General features: G+C 36.5%; 2 protein-coding genes across 3 annotated transcripts in view; both read right to left on the bottom strand.

The window, feature by feature from the left end:
• The window catches only part of LOC134840658 (uncharacterized), a 198,447-nt gene that overhangs the window by 62,413 nt on the left and 110,465 nt on the right, over positions 1-25,569 (bottom strand). The gene's annotated exons all lie outside the window — the stretch shown is intronic.
• Positions 1,150-19,670, bottom strand: LOC134838903 (uncharacterized). The gene is made up of 10 exons (XM_063854214.1): positions 19,468-19,670; positions 18,909-19,208; positions 9,080-9,179; positions 8,938-9,000; positions 8,602-8,730; positions 6,058-6,137; positions 5,372-5,501; positions 3,654-3,770; positions 3,295-3,420; positions 1,150-1,206 (listed from the first exon to the last, which is right to left on the bottom strand). The coding sequence occupies exons 1-10, from the start codon at positions 19,668-19,670 to the stop codon at positions 1,150-1,152; spliced, it is 1,305 nt and encodes a 434-aa protein (XP_063710284.1).

The following is a 25,569-nucleotide window of genomic DNA, read 5'->3' as shown; positions in this document are numbered from 1 at the left end:
GGCTAGACGGCTGGTTACATGGATGGTTGGAGGTATGGATGCATTGAGTGATGACTGGATCGAGGATGACTGGTAATATGAATGGATAGACGCGGGGCTGCAATGTTATTTAACAATGTTATTTAACAAGCAAATAAATAACTGTTTGTTATGTAAATATTCAACACTTGTTACCTATTTCCAGTGGTTCTTTTGTTTTGGCTTATACGTTATACCTGTATACCTGATTTTGGCTTATTTCAGATTTCGAGATGGGACGCAGAAAGAGCGGAGTTTGGCAGAATTTTTCGGAAATCACCATCGACGGGGTGATTCGAGCAAAATGTGACTTCTGCCAGATGGATCTAGTATCGAATCCAGATCGGATTCAGAAGCACTTGGACAAATGTGCTGCCAACAACACCAAAAAACATGAAGCTGGGCCGTCTTCGATGAAACAAACGAAACTATCGGTGCCGTCATTTTCAACTTCCAAATCTATGCAACACCAGATCGAGCTACAGGTTACCCGCTACATAGTAGCCTCAAATACAGCATTCCTGCAGGTCGAGAACAAACAGTTCGAAAAGCTTTTTACGATGCTCCGTCCAGGTACAAAAATCCCCAATTTGGTAATCAACACGACGATGAAGAACACAGATCAGATATACAGATTCTCCACGCAGATTCACTCGAACGGCAATTCTCCACGCTAGGGATGACGTACGGGATATTGAGAACAAGCCTTGGGCCGGAGAAGGCCGGGAAACTGGCGTTTTTGTACAGGGAATTGAATTGTTCTTGATCATTCCGAAAAAAAAACAATTTTCTAACAAAAAAACATGTTTTTTATCGTAAATAACCGTTAGTTTGTTATTTATTAAAATAGGTAACATTTTAACAGCCCTGAGATGGATGGCTACATTCACGATGGACAGCTGCATGGATGGCGAGCAGGATCCAAAGATGGCTGAGATGGGTGGATGGCTAGATTAAAAGATAAATGGCAGGTTGAATGGATGAAGGAAATGCAGGTTCGATGGAAAGATAAATTGCTGAAAATGAAAAAATAGCTGATTGAATGGATAGTGAATTGGAAGGAAGGCTTGTTGGATGTATGACTCCTTAATTGAATGGTTAGATAGATGGCTGTCTGGCTAGATGAATGGCTCATTGGATGTTGGCCAGATGAGCGAATAGGTGGATGAATGGCGGGATGAATGGAAGCTAAACGGATGGACGGATGATAGGATCAATGAATGGCTAGATCGATTATGGAAGGCAGGATGGATGAGTGCCTGGCTGGATTGCTAGATCAATGGATAGATAGTTCAATGACGGGATGGATAGCTGGTAGGGTCATGAATGGCAGGATAGATGGATTAATTGATGAAAGCCGGGTTCGTTAAATGGATGGCTTGAATGCATGGATGGTTAATGGCTGCTTGGATCAATTAGAACAATGAATGATTTGATGGTTGGATGGATGGCTTGAAGAATGAAATGACGTATAGATGGCTGGTTGGATGGCGGAAAGATGGCTGGCTGGGTACATGAATGGATGGTTATTTAAATGAATGGCTAGTGATTTGGATAGACCGCTGGTTGGATGGATGGATGGATGGATGGATGACTAAATGGATAGATGGCTTGATGAATGAAAGGCTTGATGTACAGATGGCTATTTGGATGAATGAATGGATCACTGGTTGGATGGATGGATTACTGGTTCGTGGCATGAATGGCTGGTGAGTTTGATGGATGGCTAGTTCATTGGATGGACCGCTGGTTTAATGACTGGTTGGTTGGATGGATGGATGGATGGATGATTTGATGGATGGATAGCTAGATTGATGGATTGCTTGATGAATGGCTGGATGGATAGATGGATGAATGGCTGGCCACATTGCCCGAGGAATGGCTAGATGGATGCACCGAATGAACAATGAGTGGTTTGATGGCTGGTTGAACGAATTGCTAGATGTATGGATCGCTTGATGAATGAATGGCTTTATGGATGGCTGGCTAGACGGATGGATGGATTAATATTTGAATGTTAAGATGGTCGGGCCAATTAATAAGCGATTGGTTCGATGGCTGGTTGGATACATAGATGAACAGATCGATTGACGACTGAAAGGCTTGATGGATGGATGAATCGTTGTATGGATGGCTAAACCGATGAATGACTTGATGGATGGTTGGTTGGATTTAAGATGGATCGCGGGTTGGACTGATATACTGCTAGATTGAAGGACAAGAGGAGTTAAGCAGACAAATTTCAAGGCAAGACATGAACCTCACTCAGTTTTGACAAACTTTTAAGTTTCCTAAGCATTATTTTTTGATAATTTTGAAAAATCATTTTCTCGGAAAATAAAGAATTTGAGCAGCCCTATTTGGGAGCAGATTTTGCAACCCTTGAGGATACACAGACAGAACCCTACTAGGGTATGGGAATTTCAATTTTGTGAAATTTTTTAAACCTAAATGTCATTTCTCGCAAGCTAGAAGGATTTGCGCAGCCATATTTTGAGGCAAGATTTGACTCGAAACTATAAGGTTCGGAATTTCAAACGCTGTGAAGATTTTTCGAAATTTAAGTTTGTGGAAAAATTTTCTAACAATAGTAGAAAAAAAGCCATATCTCGGGATTTAAAAGGATTTGAGTAGTCTCATTTGCAGGCAACATTTGAAAACACAACTATACGGCTAGGATTTCTAAAATGTGTGAGGATTTTTAAATCCAAATGTTTGGAAAATTTTTGGAACGTTTAACTCGTTATGTTATGTACCAAATTTGATATTCAAATTTGAAGGCCAATTTTGCAACTGTTGGGAAACCTGACACCACCCCACCATTGGGTTGCTACTTTCAAATTTGATGAAATATACGAAAAACGCTCGGTGCATAATGTATAGATGGATGAACCCCACCTTGCCTCTACCCTATACTGCGCTGGCCTGCTGCCCTCACGAGCTGGTTTCATAGCTACATCCTTACCTTCGGGAGGTTCAATTGGTCTAGCATTCATAAAATGGAGAATCGAAAAAAAAATGTTAAGCATGACAATATACCTGCAAAAACTCTTGTTGAACATGCAAAACTAATACGATAGATATAGATAGATAGATAGATAGATAGATTCAATGCATATGGCGTAATTGTCGACTGATTGACATGCTCTGCGTGTTTCGAGTCTGTTTATAAATCATCTGAATATGTTTCACTCATTTTTCTGAGTCTATTCTTTCCATCCATCTAGGCTTAAGTGAAGAAAAGTATGTCGAAATAGGTGAAAAAGATCTGATTACTTTCAGCTGAACTGAAGTGACTGACAGTCTACTCACATGTGAGTGAAGGAGTTGTGCTGTGACGTATTTGGTCAAATAGTTGAACTGTCGCTCGTCACACTCCTTAACTGCTGTTCGGTAATCTTCCTGAACACAATCAGCTCACATGCATCATACAATCTGATAAGTGAACTTTTAAGCCTAGTCCTGGCAGGGCTCCAACCTACCTCTGCTCCAAATGCGCACATTGACTTACATCAAATTTAGAGGATTTAGAGGAAGTTAAGAAAGTCTTTAGCCTGTTCCGCTTTAATAAAAATCCATCTTTTGCTTTAATAAAGCTTCCTAATTAAAAGCGAAAGCAAAGTAAATAGACTCACAATCTGAGGATATTTGATGACTTTGGAGCAGAGTTTGGCTCTGTTGGCAAAGTGTTCTATAACATCTTCGTAGTACTTGGCCGCATCATCCTCATAGTAGGTGACCTCTTTTACTACCTGAAAATTTTAACTTATCTGATCAACTCTACCAATGAAACTTCTCAGCAATCGATTGATTGTCGTATCACTCCAGTCAACCGAGAGCTCGGGAATAAATTAGAACAAGCCATAAAGACTAACACTGATTACCTATAACTAGCAAGCCTGTCTCCAATAAACAATCGACTCGCCAAAAAATAGATGTTGTTCTGATCAAGCTATTCAAGCAATGAACTATTCAAACAAGATTAAGCCATATCGAAAAAGATTTGAAAAATTTTAGATTTCATAAAACGAACTGATTCGCGAAAATTTGATGTTTGTTTAAGCAAGCTATTTAAGCTATGAACCTTTGAAATCATTCAAGTTTTTTCATGAAGGAGCTATTCAAGCAATGAAACTTTGAAATATTTCAAGTTGTTTATAGAGCAAATCAGCTGGCAAAAAGTTATATTTTCTAAGCAAGCTATTCAAGCGATGAAATTTTTCAAGTTATTGTAAAGAGCGAACTGGTTAATTTAAAAAAATTGAGTTTTTCAACAAGCTATTTAGCAAAAAACTTTGAAAAATTTCAAAGTAATTCATACAGCGAATCGGTCTGCAAAAATAAAGTTTTTCTAAAGCAAGTTATTCAAGCTATGAAGCTTGGAAATATTCAAGTTATTCCAAAGATTGGATCGGTTCGCTAAAAAGTTCAGATTTTTCCAAGCTATTCCAGCTATAAAATTTTGAAATATTTCAAATTCTTTCATAGCTCGAATCGATTTGCTAAAAATTAGTTTTCTGACCATGGAAGCTGCTGTTTTTAGTTGATTGGTTTCAGATTGAAATGAATCTGAAAACCCAAAAACGTGGACAAAAAGTGGGTAGGTACTGTCTAGCCTTGGAGTTAAATCGAGTTCATCTTGTTTGAAGAGCTTAAACTTTTTTCAAAAACATTCTGTAAAATTCCAAACTTTAGAACACAGAGGTGAAACTTCGCTTCGCAACCACTAGCGAGAACGCGACAAAAACACGCTCTATAAAGTGCAATAAGAAAAATTAGAAATTAGTATCGAATTAGTAAAAATTCTGCTACGTCTCGGGTTCAAGCCTGCGACCTAGATTTTACGAATCTCACGCATTATACACTCAGCCACGAACGCTTTATAGGAATCAAACACTAGCCATAAAAAGCAGAGAACAGATGCTATGCAATTTCCAAGGCTAAAGTGAAATTTCAAATAAGTGAACACTTTCGATGAGCACTTGTATTTGTTAGTTAGGTTAGAAAAAAAGAAGGTCCGTAATACAACACTACGCTGATTGCAGTGTAACGATTGAAATTTCTGGAAAATTTTTACCTAAACGCCTCTTAAACGTTGTGCCTGATAGAAAAATTGAACCTTGAACTTTCATTTAATTTAAAAACTTTCATTTACTATAAAAGATACCGATTCATCTCTTGTTACACGCTACTAGAACGATAACTTTCAGTCAGCCCCGATAGTGCGGGTTTGAAATTAAGAGTAATGTTAATGTATTTTGGTCAGATTTAATAATCATAATAGTAATAAATTGTTTTCTTTGGAGAGTAAAATGGTTTGTAACAGATGGCCTGCTCCCTCCCCTCTCCTCACCTCTGCTTGTATGGATACCCCGAAGTTGTTTCCGTCCTCCATCTTGGGCACTAGAAGAGAGATCCACACTTTGATCACGCTGCAGTTGTCTATGAACTCCCGAAGAATTGGTTTCAGCTCCTCACTCACTCTAGAGAAAGTCTCATTCATTTGCACATAGAAAAGTTATCATTTCGAAAAAGGGCAGCTGGCGCAAAATAAAATTTGAAGTAGCGCATACAATTATTGTAGAAGCTATGTAACCTCCAAAATACAGTGTACAAAATAGCAAGTGTACAAAAACATATTCGCAAACATAGCCAACAGACAGCTGAAAACTCGTCGTTCATTTAATCAATGATCTCAAGCAAACAATAGTTATCTTTAAGCTCTTTAAAGTTCTAGAATCGTTAAAATTTGAGAAAACTAAATGAAATATATTAATTATTCCGCTTGGAAAATGAAGCACCGGAGAGCGTAATTTACCGACCATTTACCGAACTAATTTTATGTGAACTAATTAACTTAATTAGAAAAAAAACAAGCGTCAAACGGCTCAAATTTGAAAATCTGAGCGCAAATGTATAGAAAGATTTTCTTGAAAAATGCCACCTGAAGCTAAAACAAAATCGTTGACTCAAAACTTGGAACAAATAATGCGACTTTGCAAAGATAGTAAGATTTGAACAAGACATCTCAGTACTAACTTGACTACGTGACGATTGTTTGTGATAGAGACCGGTGTCTGAACATCGTCGCTAGTTCGAGGTCGTTTAGCACTCGGACCCTGCAACAAAGCGATCTGCTCATTCATACGATTAATACATAGAGGCAATTTATCATTAGCTTATACGAGTAAGAAATTTACAGGAAAATAATTAATTTAGAAAAATTTTGAAAAAGCATTTTTACAGGCGAAGCTACATATTGCAAACATCAGCAGATACAAACATAATAAAAAAGAGAAGTTAGGAAGAAACAAGTGAACTCGTGTTATGATTATCGTTTGCGTAAGTAAATAAAAGTTTGAATACAAATGCTTAAAAAATTGACCAAATAATTTATCAAAATCAGCTGAAAGCAAAAAAAAATTTGCTCCAGTCTGTGAACGTAATTATTAACGCATAACACAGCCAACAAACCGATGGAAAAAATCAATGGACGCAAGAAAACAGAAAAAAATCTACACTCTTCGTCTTCAAACAAAAAACTATTTGCCCTTTAAGCTATTCAAATTAGTAGAAAAATTTACTTATCACGTTTTTTTGATAAAAATAATCCAGTAAGATACAACTGGACTAATATGCTATCTTTTGTTCCACTTTAGAAGTCGAACACGTTTTTCGCAATCTTAACAATTATGCTGATAGTGGCTTTCAACGAATGAAATGAACTGACCAACAGGTAGTTCAAAATGAGGGAAGAACTTTGTATACGGTTGTGTTTTAATTTTTTTCTTCCACGAAAAATCAGGTACCACAAATAATCATCGGACCGGGTTGAGCGATATATCATAATAAAGCCCTTTTAATCGTGCTTCGAACGACATAAAAATTTGCAGAAAAATTTTCCAAGTTGGAGAAAAACGTATACTTTGGACAATATTCTTCAAAAGCCTTAAAAACAGTGCAAATCATTTACCCAGCCGCAACTAAAAAAGAAAATGGGTCGACCCGTGTTGAGCAGAAAAAAACCTTTTGCCATAAAGAACTCTCAGCTTTAAAGTTGTGAAAGCTTTTGCTTATTCGTAATGAAACTCACTGAAGCCTAAAAATATATTTTGAAACACAGAGGCGAAGCTGCGCTTCCCAAAAACTAGCAAAAGGACGACAAGAAGCAGTTTTATTAAGTCAAACAAGAAAAATAAAGTGAGCTTCGAATTGGTAACTTTGATACGTATCGGATTCGAAACTGCGACCTTGAGATTTGGAGTATCACCCCTGCCCTCTCGGTCAGGAACGCTTGGCAATCAACAAACACTATTCACAATTAGAAGCTACATATGCTCGTAAATTGACAATGCGATGCAGCAAAAGTGCTCTAAATACGAATTGACACAATTTTGCATGTAATAATTTAGAATATAACAAACTGAAGGCATCCACAATAAGTTTGCATGTAATAAAACCAAATTATAAACAAAAAATACATCTCAAAAAAATTAGAGATAAAATGAGAAAGAACATTTCTGAAATCGAGTTTCTACAGAGGCGAAATTGCACTTCGCATATACAAGCAAAAATATGACCGATAACGCTACTGGGAAAAACTGAATGAATGAAACTTCGAGTCTACAAAATTTTTAAGTGACGCACGCCAATTATGAGTCTACGTAACTGCTAAGTGAGCCAAGCCAATTATGTCGCAGTAACAGTACCAGTCGATTTGAAAAAAATACCAACTAACATGCCTCAATTTATAGGGCGGACGCAACTTAACCAGTATATGAAAAAGTTCATTAAAAACATCCGACCCTGCCCAGGTTCGAACCCTCTTGTTTTGTTGCGGGCCTCCTTCTCTACCTCTACCTTACAGATCCATGATACCTTGAAGCTAAAGTGCTAATCGTAAGACAATAGTCTTTGTTAAAATCCTTAGCATTGGCTCTACTTAATAACTGGTTATTGATCAAAATGAACACTTTCAAAATGAACACATTTTGTCGCAACAAGATTTGCTATAAGTTCATACTATAACACAAGCTTTGCTAGTGAAATGATTGTTATGCTGTTTGAAACAAATATCTTTTTTCGGTTCATTTGATGAGTTATAAATGCATCAACTGTGTCAACTTATTACTAATCGAATTTCAAACCACGTGCTTTCAAAAATCCATAAAGTTGCCACCAACAGTGGCACCAATATTTGCGACTTAAGCTCGCCAATGTAAGTACACAAAATAAGTTGCCTGAGTAAACGACAAAAAGCAGCTCTAAAAAGTGAAAAACGAAAAAGTAAAAACAAACCTCGAAAAAAAACCATTTGGTATGCATCGGATTCAAATCTCCGACCTTCAGGTTTGCAGTCTAACGTTCTCGCATCTGCGCACCGATCCTTAAAAATGTTAACACTGGCCACCAATAAAACATCAACAGAAGCTAATCAATTACCAGTGCTGTGAAGCAAAATGCCACCAAATGTTGTAGGAGAAGATTGACTTAAAAATGAATCAACTGATATAACTTATTGCTGAAAACTAAAAATAGGAGCTAAAAACTTTCCTTGCTTAAAAACTTACTAACAACACTTACATTGGCAATATCTCCCTGATTTCCAACATGACTTCCATTTTGTTGTTTTGTCGAGGTAGAAGCTAACTGAGATGGTTCTGGCAATTCACTGTAGATCTTTGAGTAGTCCGTCAATTTCCAAAGGTCACTCTAGAATTACGATTACATTACAGCTTGCTATTCAGTTAAACAAAAATCTAACACAACTTCATAAATTAGCTTAAGTTATGCCGACCAGGATTTATACAGAATCTGAAACAGAGCCTTGAGGGGCTTTGAAGTCAAGGAAGTATGTTTAATTCTATAAAACATGGAGCTGAGCGAATAGACAGACAGACTTCAACAGTTTGCACTAACTTTGATGAGTTCTCTTAACTTGGTGATGTTTTCTGGAAACCGTTTGTAGACTAACTTCTCGGCCTAAAATACAGACAGACGGATCGCAAAATTGACTTGTAATACACGCCACACACAAGTCAAGCAATAGTTGGCCACTTACTCTTTCTGAGATGTCCGTTTTTAGATTTTCCACCTCAGGAGACTTTTCTGCGTTTCCGTCAGACACAGAAGAAGGAGGCATATCAAAATCTGAAAGGCAACTAAATTATTTCAAACTTGACATTTGGTAATGTTTCTGAAAAAATATTGTCCAGTTGGTGAGCAAGCAGCGCAATCCAACTACTTTCATTATTCCAAAATTGGGGAAAAGCAAAGTACTGCTCGACAAAGAAACATTTTCATTGAAAGGAGCGTAACACAATTGGGTGATTACTTGCATATGAGACCATTGCAACGAACTACTCTCCAATAAATGACTCTTAAATAAACTCTTCCACCGATAAAGCAAAAAAAAAATCGGTAACGGCCACAAAGCAACCGAGCAATACTTGGTACCAGGGGCGGGTCTAGGATTTTCTCGAGGGGCGGCCGGATTTTCAAAAAAATTTCGAAAATTTTGACGACCTTTTTTTTAGTCGACCAAATAGATTTCCCGAGCTCTCCTAGAACACTAAAAAGACGGTTTTTTGGCCAAATTTTCCGCGCCGCAGGCAAATTTTTGAAAAAACAGGTAAAAAAAGCCGTTTTAGGGCACTTTTTGGAAAATTTTAGTATCTGTAGGTCAAAAATGGATTTCCTAAAAAGTACCAAAGGGGGGACCCTTTGGGTCGGCAGGGGGTCGATTCCCTGAGAAGGAGGGACGTCCGCCCATACCCCCCCCCCGCTAAATCCGCCCCTGATTGGTTCTAGTTTACTTGTTTCGTCCCTCAAAATTGCTGTAGTCCCTAATACGAATAGAGGTACAGTATTTCCTTAACTCAAACATTAAGCATCTTAATTTCTCTACGCTGCTGCCGAAACGGGTCTGGCTAGTCTAGCGAGTACGAATCCGGTTACAGACCCCAAACGTAGGTTTGAATCCCGTGTTGGCTTTTGTTTTTCAGAAAATAGGCGGGACCAACCATCTTAACTAGTTTTGTTAAGTGACCAAACAAGTAAACTAGTACCCAGTAATTGACGGATACTTTCGTGTTTAGCTGAATAAGTAATCTCGCCGCTAAGCTCTTGAAGTGCAAAAAATAAGCTCTTGAAGTGCAAAAAAAAAACGAAATTGAGCGTGCACATTTTACAATTTTTTCTTGTTATAAATGACTTGTATAAAAATACTCCGTTCTGTCATTGAAACTTAATCATACTTTCTTTTCAAATGCTCTTAGAGGAAAGGTGTGTTGTCATTGGTATTAACAGTTTGAATTTTGTCTTGTTTGTCAAGTGCTCAAAATAAATGATTAAATGAAACTAATTTTTGACAGCCATTTGGTGAGATAGCTATAAAGAGAAGGACGAAAACAAGAAACACGAGCTGCTACCAGCAACGATAGCTTTAAAAATTTCATATTCTAACAACAGTTTTATTCATTAAGCCTTTATCTCTCAGACCTACGACAAAAAAAAACAGCTTCAAAAAAGTTGCCTCCAAAATAAAACTGAGGCGAAGCTGCACTTCTTGAACAAAAACGGCTTAAAGAGCTCCAAAAATAAAACAAATATAAAATGAGTATGTGAAAAATAATCTGTGGAAAATTAAAAATCTTTGCCGGAATTGAACCTCCGACCTGAACTCTAGGAGTCTAGCGTCCTCCCGTATCTATTATGTGCACATGAAATTTATAAAAACTATGCGCTATTCACTTGCCAATGCTATGCAGCAGAAGTTTTCACCACAACTAGCAAGCCCTCTGCAGCTCTAGCTGCTCCTGAAAAATGAGAACGTTCATCTGTACCAGAAAATAGAACAGATGGATGAATGTTTAGCTGGTTCTAAGGATGGCTGGACAGTGGATGTAATGGATCAATGGATGTTTGAATCATTGGCTTGACGATTGAATGAAGGCACGATGGATAGCCAGATGGATGCATGGATGGCAGTCTAGATGGATGGCTAGTCGGTTGGAGGGATGAATGGATCGAGTGACGGCTGGATCAAAGACTGACTGGTTGGATGCATGGTTGGCTAGATGGACGGATGACTAGTTGGTTGAAAGGCCAGATGGGTTGATGGCCTTTCAACCCAAAAATTTTTTTTCAAAAAAAAAACACTAAAAATGTCGTATCTCGGAAACTAAAAAGGTTTCTGCAGGCATATTAGGAGGCAAGATTTGAAACCTCTGACATAACCCTCACTTTAGGTTTCGAAATTTCTTGTCAACTTTTTTAAATCTAAATTTTTTTTTAAAAATCAAAGAAAAAACATAAAAACACGTCATATCTCGGAAAGCAAAAGGATTCGAGCAGGAGGCATATTTAGAGGCAAGATTTGCAACTACGGAGACCACCCCGACAGCACCCCACTATAGGGTTGATGTTTTCATTTTAGTGACGCTTTTGAAATCTAAGTTTTTGAAAATTTTTGGAAACAATCATAACAAACGACATATTTCGGAACCTAAAAAAATTTGAGTATTCATATTTGTAGGACAAATTTGCAACCCCCTGCTACAACCCTGAAATTACCCCACCATAGTGTACCTAATTTTAAATCTGTTGAAAAAAACGCTGAAACGAAAAAAAAATGCCAGTTACATCATAAATATATGGATGAATCCACCCTTTACATTACACTACACTGCGCTGCCCTCAAAACTAGAGCCTTACAATTGACCCTTTCAATAAGCCTAGCGTTCATAAACTATAAAATCGAAAAAATTTCTTAAGCATAGCAATATGCGATATAGCTAAAAACGTGCAAAAAAATTCTTTCGTTAAACATGCAAAATTGATATAGATAGGTAGATGAATACTATTTCACAAAAATTGGGTGAGAAAAGAAATCTGTAATATAACATTGCCCTCGCTTTTGAACACAAGAGTGGTCACAGTTCGTTTTGACTACAGTATGTCCCTTGCAGCACAGTCCAACTACTTAAACGATTCGCAAAAAATGGGGAAAAACAAAGCACTGCTCGACAAAAACAAACTAATCAATTTTAAACTTCATTGATCATTATTTTGAAAGAAACGGAACGGAACATTATTGCGTGTTTACTTACGTATGAGATCATTTCAACGAATAATAACTTTACCTTTTTTAACTTCTTTGATAAAAAACGCTCTGAATAAAAGAAGCTTCCGTTCTTTCAATCAAAGTTAATTATACTTAGCCACACTGACACAGAAGAAAATTAAAACTCTCTTCTTGATTATTTTCTAACCGATGGAGTATTTAAAGTAATTTCTTTTTCATTGAATTAATTTTCTTCTTTTTTTCAAGATTCAATTTCTTTCTCTCTGTCGTATTTTGATATTTATACCTCTTTTCAAACGCTCTTACTCAAAGATGTATTGTCATTGGCATTAAAAGCATGAATTTTGTTTTGTTTGTAAAGCACTCAAAGTACATAGATATAATGATTAACTGAAACTATATTGCTTGAGCCATTTGATGAAATAGCTAACATAAAAAAAGCTTTTACTAACATCAGTTGCTTCTTTACTATTTAATATTCTAACCAGCAATTTTATTGAATAAGCCTTTATTGCTCAGACCTACAACAAAAAGTATAGACGGAAGGCTTTCTCTATAAAAATATCTTCTAAGAACCCAAATCGAAATCGAGAGGATTAACTTGTTTGATTTTTCACTCAAAGAACACTACGCTAGCTCGACCCTCCTTTAAGGTAACTGGTATCGAATGGGAAAAACAAGGCCATAGGTTCTTCCACTCTTCCGAGAGTGGTCGGAACAATAAAACGCAATTTATAAAACTTAATTCAATTATCAAAAACACAGAATATTAATAGCAAGTAGTGAGCAATACTTTCTCAGCAACTAAATCAAGGATGAAAATTGCACGTTTGTTGATTTACCATCTCAAAGGACTAGATCAGATCAGTTAGTAATGGAGGTTGACCAGAGTACGAAGTGAAGTGCAGACTTGATTGGATCGAGGTATAAAAAATAATTTAAGAAGACGTAATTGTTTTAGAGAGAGAACTAACTTTCCTCACTCAGGGCATTTTGAAGGGCTTCTCCTGGTTCTCGTCTATAGTCGGTGGACATTCTGTTTCACCTGTAACCTTGGTCCCGCTCGCTGTTGTTTCTCCTTAAACATTTGTAAATTAATAATCCTAAACCCATCACTTTTTTCGTCACAAAGGATGCTTTTCATAATGTAATTTTAATGTAATTCTAAATTGAAAGTAAAAATAAAACGAATCGGAATGCGAACGAATAATTTCCTTCCCACAGGACTTAAACATAGCTGCAACTTAGTTTCAAGCTTGAAAATTTTCTATTCATTTTGTTCGACAGCCCATTAAATTTTGTCTGTTCACTCATAAAAGTTACTAATTACGCAATTTTAATACATAATTTGAAAAATCAACTTACAGAAGCAGGTGTGATTAATAATTGGAGGAGCAGAAATTAAATTTCGAGAAGAGAGGTTTTCGCAACTAAAGAGAATGCTGAGAATTCAACTTGTGTTATTGACGCTGCAACTATTAGAGGCCCATCCGATCTTACATGAAAATAGTTGGAAATTCCTACAGGCTTTATTCGAAGAACTCGCTGTGCTTTAGCTCAAAACTCAGCAGCCTCAACATTCGTGGATAATTAAATGATGGCAAATCATGAATAGTAGATTTTTGAAACTTAGTGTGGATTTATGAATGTTGATTTTCAATTCGACACTTCGAATCACAAGAAACGCCCGCCATAAGACCAGGTGAAATAGTCAATCAATCAGTGATAAATTTTTCGGACATTTAAAAGCAGATGTTTAATACGCTGTGACTTTTCAGATGATTTTCAAATCTACTTATAGGAAAATCACAAAAACAGGCGCAATGAGAATCATGCTGATTGCAAATTATATTTGCCCGAAACTCAGTACGACCGTTTTTGATAATCGGAGGTTTATCAGATGTAGATATTTAGAAACCACTGAGGCATGAAAACATCATAAATGCAGAGTCGAATCAAGTAGAGCAAGCTCAAAAAGTCAAGTTGGGACAAAATGGCATAAGGTGGTTTTGTCATTGAAGGTACAGAAGTGGAGTAATGCGTTGCGTTTATAGACTATGTATTCAGAACAATGCCACTTATTGCGGCCAACAACTAATCAAGCCAACTATTGCAGCTGTTCCATCTTTAACACTAGCATAACGCGGGACACAGACCAGACAATAAGAAAGCAGAGACGAAGTAATGGAGATTCCATCATGGATACACTAATTCCTTCCGACCAGTCGGAACACTCGCAACTACGTGGTTCATCAGAAGGGTCTGAAAGAGCATGCAGTTATACAGTTATTCCACAATATTGCAAATTGTTTCACTGAATGTTTAAAAATTTATTCTATCGCAAATAAGCCAAGATATGGCGTGTATCTAGAATTCGGATATGTCGAATATAGTGGCCCAATTGTTATGTAATTTTATGCTTTCTGATATTTAAATGGTTGGAGAGGGTGGTTATGACAGTCAAAGCTGCTACCTAGTTCAACAAATTATTTACCATTTTTCATACTGCTAAGCTTAAACGCAATAGTAGACGCCTACAAAAGAGCAATTCCACAAAGAAAAACTGAGTATTTCAATTTTCAGCACAATCGTTCAGCTGATTTGCTACATCATTCTACTTGTGAATTCTATTTTGAGTGTAACATTTTACTGTCGATTTTTACACCTGCGGGCCCCATCAAACTATTCAGTAAATAACAGCAAAATATAACAGCAAAACAGCAACCATTCTCTACCCCCTTATGATTCATAAAACTAAGTGGACACACTCAAACCAAGTTATCGAGATATTTGTGAAGAACGTATTTTGTTTGCCGTAGTAATGGCATATTTATCAGTTTTTCAAAACATAGCCAACTGACAGTTGGAAAAGAGTAAAAACACAAGGAAACTGAAATTAAAACTGACTTCAATTTGTAGAACGCTCTTTGAAAACTCTTTGAATTTGTAGAACAATTTATATTTTTTGATAAAAATAAACCAATAATTAATTTCCGTTTTCGAAAAAAGAAGTCGATCTTTTTTCTTGACCTTCACACTTTTGCTGTTCGATAGTGAAGTTTGTCTTCCTTTTAGCAATGGAAATGCACTGAACTTGAAAAGAAATTACAAGTCAAACCGCAAAAAAATCAAATATGAGCGTGAACAAATTTTATGAATTTTTTCCTGAAAAAAAAAAACAAAAATGTCCCCAAGACCTATATAAGAGTACATTACTCTTAATTATTGCAATAAAAACTCTAATTCTAAAAATTTTACACAGAGCGAAGTTGCAAGGACGAGCGACAGAACGCCAGAAGTAGCTTTAAAAAGGTTTAAAAAAGCGGAAAAAGGCACTAACTGAAAAATATAAACGGGTTTAGAAAAGAAATCCACTATGGGAGTCACAGGCTTCGAGCATCAAATTCGACTGAATGCACCACATACCTTCAGCATCCATTCCAAATACCCAACACATCTGTATCACTGACTCTTACAGAACCTTAACGCTTGCCACTGAGCCGAGAACGCATGCTATAAAAAGGCAGAACAGTGCAGCAAAAGTTACAAGAAATGAGCTTTTCTTTTATATTTGCTAGTTGAATCGGAAGAAGAAAGTGGATTCGCATTTTAAAAAAAAAACACTCACCAGCTTGCTGCTGTAAAGACGAGGCGGTAGGTTTTGGTCTCTTCTCAATAAAAAATAATGCAAAGACAAAATTGAAATTTAAAAAAATTGAAATTTTTACACAGAGCTGCGCTTCAAAAAATTTTACACTGAGGTGAAGCTGCACTTCGCAAACACAAGCTGAAAAAAGCAGCGCCAAGTAGCTTCAGCTGGTCGAAAAACTGAAAAAGTTCCAGGTTGTGTTGCCACTTGCCCCAAACAACTGTGCGACTGACTCTAACAGAATCCAAAGAAACTTCGCTGAAAAATTGCAGGTGAGAAGCTATTAAAATGTCAGTAATATGCTACCAAAAGGCCACCAAAGAGGGGCAGTTTTATTTGCAAGTTAGGTTGGAAAAAAGTAGGGTTCGTAATCGGCAAAATCTTGGATACAGAGGCGAAACAGAGCATTGCATCGTTTGCGATACGTCATAGAACGGCAGCTAGCCGAAAAATAATACGACAAAAGCAACTGATTCGAATAAAAAATTGAAAAATATCGGATTTTTCATATTTGTCTCGAAGGTGGTTGATTTTGAAGAAGGAAACTGAGAAGCACAATTGCCAGTGTGAAATAAGTATTGATTAAGAACGTCATCAAACGGTAACTGATCAGATAATACTTGGATAGACGACACATGACCCAAAAAAATGCAAGAACTTTTGAGCTGCATAAAAAATCTATTACTCCCGTTTTTCATACCCCCACTTCGAAAGCACAAATGCAATAAGAAAATATTTTGGCCCTTCAAACAAAAAATTACACAGAAGCGAAGCTGCGCTTTGCAAACACTTGCAAGAAAACGACCAAAAGCAGCTCAGGTAGCGACAAATACAAAAAGACACAATTTTGCATGTAAAAAATCGCTAGTTAAGGCCACCTCATGTTTAAATTACGCTTTTCAAAAAATTGCTGATATCGAGTTTTCCTTATTTTTATTTGTTTGGAACAAATCACTTTTTTCGACTCACTTGACGAATTAACACAGAGGCAAAGCTGCGCTTCGCAAAAACAAGCGACGAAAATGCAAAAAAAGAGAGCTCTAAGCAGGCAAAACAAAGTGAAATAAGGAAAATATAAAAAAACACCTTGCCCAAATTTTTGTTGAGATAGTAGTATCACGTTCTCACATCTGCTTTACGACCACGTACAATTCTGCTAACACTAGCCACCAATAAAGCAGCTACATTTTCCATCAAACTGACAAGTTATGCAGCAAAAATTCGACAAAAAAAAACAAAACTATTTAAATGTTCCAGATATGAACATCCGACCAGTTGATTAGGAATCTCAAGTCCTCGCATCTGCGCTAAGGTAGCTTGCAAGTCAACTAATGGCTGGAATTAAGCGCTCATTTGAAGAAGAAAATTGTTACTCGCTCTTTCAATTGAAGTCTTTATCTCAGATTTAGCTGAGTGATTCAGAAAATTGGTCAAACTTTTCTACATCCATAAACTTTTCTCTTCTAAAGCATGGGAACAGCCTCTGCGTTCGACACCATGATTTCTAGATTGAAGATTTCTGCATCCTGATTTTGTACATTGAGTCCTTAATATCAGATTTAACTAGTAGTTTTCGAGAAGACTGACGAAATTTCTATGAAAAAGGTAAGAATTACAAACGGAATTTTCCGAACTCCACAACAGCTTTTTAATTAAAAACAGATAAAACCCATTACGCAATTACGCAGGTAAAATCCAACGCCATGTTAATTTTTGGTTCATTCGTTAGGTTAGTTTTTGAAAAAAAAACTTTCCAAAAAACGGGCAAAATTTCAAAGATTGGACATTTTCAAAGGCCATACTCTAAGCTCATGTCATATCCGCTTGCCCAAGTAGGACTCACATCACTGATTTTATTTTTCGGTTAAACCCCAAATCTCCGATTTTGCAGGGTAGTTTTTGAGAAAAAAAAAACAAGTTTTAAAAATTAACTAAAATGTCAAAAAATGGGCGTGTTTGAGGCCATAACTTTTTTTTATCGAATTTAGGTTATAGCCGTTTGAGCAGGGGATATCTGCTAATTTGTTCTTTTGATTGTAACCTTCACCTCTGATTTGTGCATTTAATATTTGAAAAAATATCAAAAGAAGTATGGCAAAAATCCCCCTACTGAAAATTTCGAAGGCTGTACAACGTGAAGTAAAATGAAAAGAGACTAGCGAAATAAGCAGACACATAGAAGAGCAGCCGCACTTTCCATTGATAACAATTTTTTGAAAATCGATTCAGTAGTTTTTGCGAAAAATTGAAATTGAACATATCCCATACATTTTCATAATACATGTTTATTCAAATAGGGCCTAACACTAGCGAAAAACAAAACAGCAACATATTCCATTAAACTGTTTATGCTTAATTAGGCCTAAATATGATTAAATTGAAATATACCAAAATAGCTACCAAATGAGCACTTTTATTTGCGACTTGCATTGGAAAAAAAAGAAGGTTCGCAATAATACACTCGCTTTGCGAGTGTAATGAGGCAAATAATTAGATATAGTATCAGCCGAAACCCTTTATGCCGAAAAAAGCAACAGAAACGAAAACGATCAGTGAAAAAAGAAAAAAATAAGAGTGGTTTTGAAAGCAACAAAAAATTCGAATGAAAGTCAATTTAAAAAGCAGACGTGCTCAAAAAACTGCATTCCATCATTACAGATATGCCAACTGATTCAATTTATTTTCTTAAACTGGATTTTACCTTGAAAAAATCTATAATCCTATCTGATCACGCTTGCTAATCGCAAGCGTAAAGACAATTAGTTGCACATAAAAGGATATAGAAAATTTTTTGAATTTTAGTAAAAAATGCCTCAATCTACGCGCAAACTCCGTGCAGTGACACCTAAATCTTCGGCGCCAAAATATACTAATTTTGAGATTTTTTGGTCAAAATTTACCAAAAAATGCCTAAAACGCTCTTTTAGACTTTTTTCAAAAATTCGCTAACGGAGCGGAAAATTTGGTCAAAATAGGGTGTTTATAGTGATTTGGTATAGCTCAGATATATCAAATTGGTCGACCTAAAAAAAGGTCCACAAAATTTTCTAATTTTTTGAAAATCGCCTCTCCCTCCCCGAGAAAATCCTAGATCCGCCCCTGCTTACAATATTGTAAATAACTGAAAAGTAAATATGCTTGTTGTTTTTATCATACCTTCTGCTACTTCCTTGACTGTAGTCCGGTGACCTTCTCGAAGACCTCACAGGACTCCTATCTCTGTACAAACTGTCATCATTGTAATCATAGTCTCTCCTTCTAGATCCTCCCCCTCCCCCTCCCACTCCCATTTCCATTCCCATTCCGCCTCGTCCATAGCCCTCTCTGCCCATCGTGCCTCCGTATCTGCCCCCACCACCTCCCCCTCCCATGTAACCTCTGGTGCCCCCACCACCTTGTTTGGAGTGACCATGACCTTTGGCCATTTCAACTGACACTCGGAGACCGAACAACTTGCTGCAAAACATAAACGAACGAGTTGATGACAGAAATATTCAAACAAAAAAAACGGATCAAATGGACTTCGGACACAATTGAGTCAATTTCATGGATAAACTAATATCATAGTCGAGTACAAAAAAACTAAGAGAGATGAAAAAGGTTCCTAAAGGTCCTAAATATGCATTTGGATTCTCGTAACGTAAATCCATCCTCACACGCATGTAAAAAATTTGCAACCGGAATTCATTAAAAAAAACCTGTCATTTGGACTCACGATCCATCTAATTCTTCACAGGCGTCTTTTGCGTCTCTCTCGTCAAAGTAGTCCACGAATGCAAACCCGGGTGGATTTCTGGCCATCCAGATGCCTTTGACCTCTCCGAACTTCTCGAAGATCTGCTTCAGTTCCTTCTCAGTGCCGAGGTCCTTCAGTCCTCCCACAAACACTTTGGCTCTCAAGGTCGGCTCTCGCGACATGCTTCAAAATGAAGAAGCTAGCTATACCTTGTCTGAAAACTCCCCCAGATATTACACAAGAAAACATACTGCGATATCATTCATAAATGAACAGTTGGATATGCAAAATTTATGGCAGCTCATTCTGACATTAAGCTCAACTTATTCTAATTGTTTGTACTGTGCGCAATAAAAATTAGAAGTGTTTGTATCGTTCAAGTCAATGGCTTGAGGAAAAAGAGACACCCCGTCAAAACATCCCATGCCACAAACTCCAATGACAACAAAAATGCCCATGTTCCCATGCCTTAAGATCTCTGCCTTTAAAATAATTAAAAAGATCCGAGAACTAGGAGCCAACTGTTATCATTTCAAAGATACATTCTGAAATAAACTATCAACGATAAATTTATTTCTTACATCATCAATTAGAATGAGAAGTTTTCAGACAATTAAATCAGAATTTTTAGGACGATCCGACCCCTCGCCAAGGGTTGATTTCTTGGTCACGAAGACCCAGTGCCTCAAAGAGCGGTAGCACGCTGTCTATTGGCTTAAAGTAACCACTTCACTCCTGATTCGGATTCTTCAACAACTCAAACCAGTTTTCTCAGCGTCGTTTTCAGACTTGTTTTGAGCGGCCGGTCGGACATAATGTGTGAATAAATCACTTCAACTCAATTTCAATTCATTTTTGAAGGATTTTTTTTTCAATGATATTTCACCTATTGTTATCTAAGTTCGATCTTTTTTTAAATTCATTCCAAATAAAAACAAATCGTCTGAATTCTTTATCTCAATTTTTACAACATAAATTAACGCGGTCGGAACATGCTGGGCTGATTAAACTAAAGAGTGCTGTTGCTTTATTGAGCAGCCCATTCGATATCAATGTAGGCTATTAACAACAGAAACCGATTCTAACTCATATCATTGGTCCGTCCACTGAAAGTGTGTAGGGAACAACGTCTTGGGGTGTTTTATAATTTTTACCATTTTTTCCTGAGCTTCACGCCACTTGCGATGCAAAACAAAGCGCCAAAAGTCAGAAGATAATATCTTTCAAACGAAAAGTGAAAAACTTGAATGAGTTTCGAAGAAATCGTAGGCTAGAAAATCAAGAAAAACCTTATTGCAGTTATTATAGAAATCATTTACCTGAAACCAAAGAAGGATTCGGGGTTAACTCCATCCAATTCGTTCTCAGAACCAATAGATGGAAACGATAAGATGAATTTCGATCAAAAATTGAGACGCATACACCCTTAGCTGTACTCAAAAACTGTTCATTAAGTTTTGCAGCCAAACAGCCTGCATATACAACAGGAACAATCGGGGATAAAAAGACCCTATACGCTATTGCATAAGATCAAAATGAAAAAAAATTGAAAGATACAAACAACTGCCACGAAACAGAACTTGCAGAAAATCTGAAAAAAAAACTCTCAAAGCCTTTACAAATAACCCAATTACATCAGCCTTAACAAATTTGAAAGTTATACGCAACGGTAAAAGAGCTAGCTGGATCAGAACAAGAAATAAATTACATGGAAAAGACGCCAGTTTGGGAAATAAAAACACGAAGTCTTGTTTTTTTTTCAAAAAAGTCGGCCAAACTCCACACTCCAGGGATCCCGTGCGTCACTTGCCGCTATACTAACATGTAAACAAAACAGTTGATACAAACTTGCAAAAAATTCTGAAACGTTATCAATTTTTTTTTGAAAGTTTTTTTGACATGTTGATACAATACGTTAAACCATCAAATTGAAACAATTTCAAATGAAATTTATCAAATCTGAAACGCACTGAACTCATCAAAACTAAAATATACTTCCACGCATTTTAGAACAAAAAAATCAGAAACCAAACATCCGGAAAAAAACTGAAAATTTAATGCAATAAAAAGGTCTAACAGATTTTTTTTTATTTTCTTCTCAAACTGAAAATTTAGCACGTTTAAAAATTGGTAAACTATGAACTATATTTACGTAAATGGAAATTAAGAAAAAGTATTGGAAAATTGTACCAACAAAATTACGGAAGTAAAACACCCGGCAAGAAAGCCGACAAAAAACAGGACGAAACCATAAAAGCCGACAAAACATCAATTTATGCCTAAAAATGTTTCAGCTTTTAAGCAAGAATAATTTCAATAGCACTCAACCAGATGTTGAACTACAGCTATTAGGGGCTTATCTTGGGTAGAAATGAAAATACAGATGACAAAATTTCAGTCATCCTGTCAACAAAGTTGTTTACGGGGAAAAAGACTAGTACCCAATTGCAATAACCTTGTTAATCGCAAGAATTTAAAACATTCATTGGAGTAGGTCGAGCGATATATCATATATCATATTGAAGCTTTTTCAGCCGTGAATCGATCGACATTGAAAAAGCTTCAAAAAGTTTTCCCAATGTCCGGTATGAGTTTTATTTCGAGCGAATAAAGCGAGCAAGTACGTCTCAAAATAATAACTTCAGCGCTTTTTTATGCGGTTTAAATATATGAATGCTTCATACAGCGCTTCCTCGGCATTAAAACAGCTTCTTAAACCATCAAAAAATGGAACAACTTCAAAAAATGTTTTTTATTCTGTTCCAAATATTTTGATCCCACCCGTAGGTGATTAAACTTTATTCCTGTTATGAGCTTTCGTCTTGTTCCTCGCATCACTCCACGGACATAATAAACACTTGCAAAACAGTTTGTTTTCGAATTTTTTAATGTGGTCGGAATTTTCTGTGCTACTTACATATCAACTGGATCTTCTTGTTATTATTAGATCTTGCACAGTGAAAAACTGGAAATGAGTTACCAGACACTGATAATAGTCGAAGAGCGAAGCTAAGCCATACGCATTGACGTACGCATTGAGTAAAAGCAGGTCTCAAAAATGTCCTATGCAATGTGCTTGGAGTGGAAACTTGGGACGTAGGAAGTGCGAAACGTCGTTGGAAGTATAAAGGAAACAGTTAGAGCTCGATGATCAGCTTAAGTATCGTTACCAAACTGAAACTAGTTAAAGAAAAGAGAGCCGAGCTATGGCTACACTCATCTCTGGTCGCAAGAACGCAATGACTCAATAGAAGCACAAACACACAGACAGACAGACATCACAATTATGCAAATGACAGACATTTATGTAAGGGAAACTCTTTTCCTCCATCAATTCCCCTCAACTTGTCAGATTGCTAGTAGTAACAATTCTACAAACTTTCTCATTTCTGACAACATGGAAAAAAATGCTGCCGTTAATTTCACAACAAAACGTTACCATAATCAAGGACACTTTCCAGCTATGCCCTGCATTTTTTCCATTTTAAACTAATCGCATTCCGACCAGTGACTTTTATCCTCCTTTTCGGTTAGCATTATAAAGCATCCATCGCGAAAAAACCGCGTGGCTTTGACATGTTCGATTGGACATCCTACTCCCGGTCGATGGCTTATTGATTTGAAAAGGCCACTTTCAACTAGGTCATTCAGCCACAATTAAACAGAGGAAAGCATTCAGCGAATTGCATAACTTCAATTTCCGACACATGAACGTTTGATTAAGCAACCATCGCGAACGCAATGACCGAGAGTAGGATGTCCAATCGAACATGTCAAAGCAACATGGTATTTTTGCGATGGCTGCTCAAAAATGTCCTTGGCAATGTCCTTGGAGTCGAAACTTGGGACGTATTGTGCCCTGCTGTGAAGAAAAAAACATCGCTGCCAAACTGTTGTCTTGATTTGAATTTGACATCAAATGGTCAGGAATGACTGAGAACTAACTTCTTTTAACCACAATATTGGAGATCAAGAAAGGAAAACATCGCTAAGTCGCTCGCTAATCAAGCAAAAATCCTGCTACATTACATAAATTCGAAAAAACTACCTGTAGTTAAGCTCGACCTGACATTCAAATTGCTTGATGTTTCAAACCATCAATTCTAAGCTTTGATTAAATCAACAAATTATGTGATTGTTTAGCAATTGTAGAATACAAATTGAGCAACAATCCAATCTAAGTTTGCAAAGCTAACATATTTCCAATTCACTAACTTCATTTCATTGATTTCGTAGACTCGAAATTATCGATAAATTACTTGCAAATTTACCATAATCCAATTGCTTTATTGAGCAGCCCATTCGATATCAATGTAGGCTATTAACAACAGAAACCGATTCTAACTCATATCATTGGTCCGTCCACTGAAAGTGTGTAGGGAACAACGTCTTGGGGTGTTTTATAATTTTTACCATTTTTTCCTGAGCTTCACGCCACTTGCGATACAAAACAAAGCGCCCAAAGTCAGAAGATAATATCTTTCAAACGAAAAGTGAAAAACTTGAATGAGTTTCGAAGAAATCGTAGGCTAGAAAATCAAGAAAAACCTTATTGCAGTTATTATAGAAATCATTTACCTGAAACCAAAGAAGGATTCGGGGTTAACTCCATCCAATTCGTTCTCAGAACCAATAGATGGAAACGATAAGATGAATTTCGATCAAAAAATGAGACGCATACACCCTTAGCTGTACTCAAAAACTGTTCATTAAGTTTTGCAGCCAAACAGCCTGCATATACAACAGGAACAATCGGGGATAAAAAGACCCTATACGCTATTGCATAAGATCAAAATGAAAAAAAAAAATGAAAGATACAAACAACTGCCACGAAACAGAACTTGCAGAAAATCTGAAAAAAAACTCTCAAAGCCTTTACAAATAACCCAATTACATCAGCCTTAACAAATTTGAAAGTTATACGCAACGGTAAAAGAGCTAGCTGGATCAGAACAAGAAATAAATTACATGGAAAAGACGCCAGTTTGGGAAATAAAAACACGAAGTCTTGTTTTTTTTTCAAAAAAGTCGGCCAAACTCCACACTCCAGGGATCCCGTGCGTCACTTGCCGCTATACTAACATGTAAACAAAACAGTTGATACAAACTTGCAAAAAATTCTGAAACGTTATCAATTTTTTTTTGAAAGTTTTTTTGACATGTTGATACAATACGTTAAACCATCAAATTGAAACAATTTCAAATGAAATTTATCAAATCTGAAACGCACTGAACTCATCAAAACTAAAATATACTTCCACGCATTTTAGAACAAAAAAATCAGAAACCAAACATCCGGAAAAAAACTGAAAATTTAATGCAATAAAAAGGTCTAACAGATTTTTTTTTATTTTCTTCTCAAACTGAAAATTTAGCACGTTTAAAAATTGGTAAACTATGAACTATATTTACGTAAATGGAAATTAAGAAAAAGTATTGGAAAACTGTACCAACAAAATTACGGAAGTAAAACACCCGGCAAGAAAGCCGACAAAAAACAGGACGAAACCATAAAAGCCGACAAAACATCAATTTATGCCTAAAAATGTTTCAGCTTTTAAGCAAGAATAATTTCAATAGCACTCAACCAGATGTTGAACTACAGCTATTAGGGGCTTATCTTGGGTAGAAATGAAAATACAGATGACAAAATTTCAGTCATCCTGTCAACAAAGTTGTTTACGGGGAAAAAGACTAGTACCCAATTGCAATAACCTTGTTAATCGCAAGAATTTAAAACATTCATTGGAGTAGGTCGAGCGATATATCATATATCATATTGAAGCTTTTTCAGCCGTGAATCGATCGACATTGAAAAAGCTTCAAAAAGTTTTCCCAATGTCCGGTATGAGTTTTATTTCGAGCGAATAAAGCGAGCAAGTACGTCTCAAAATAATAACTTCAGCGCTTTTTTATGCGGTTTAAATATTTGAATGCTTCATACAGCGCTTCCTCGGCATTAAAACAGCTTCTTAAACCATCAAAAAATGGAACAACTTCAAAAAATGTTTTTTATTCTGTTCCAAATATTTTGATCCCACCCGTAGGTGATTAAACTTTATTCCTGTTATGAGCTTTCGT

Source organism: Symsagittifera roscoffensis, chromosome 2 (genome assembly GCF_963678635.1).
Source record: "Symsagittifera roscoffensis chromosome 2, txSymRosc1.1, whole genome shotgun sequence".
NCBI classification, from domain to species: Eukaryota; Metazoa; Xenacoelomorpha; order Acoela; family Convolutidae; genus Symsagittifera; species Symsagittifera roscoffensis.
Note: the sequence above shows the minus strand (reverse complement) of the source record. Positions and strands in the feature narration are given on the sequence as shown.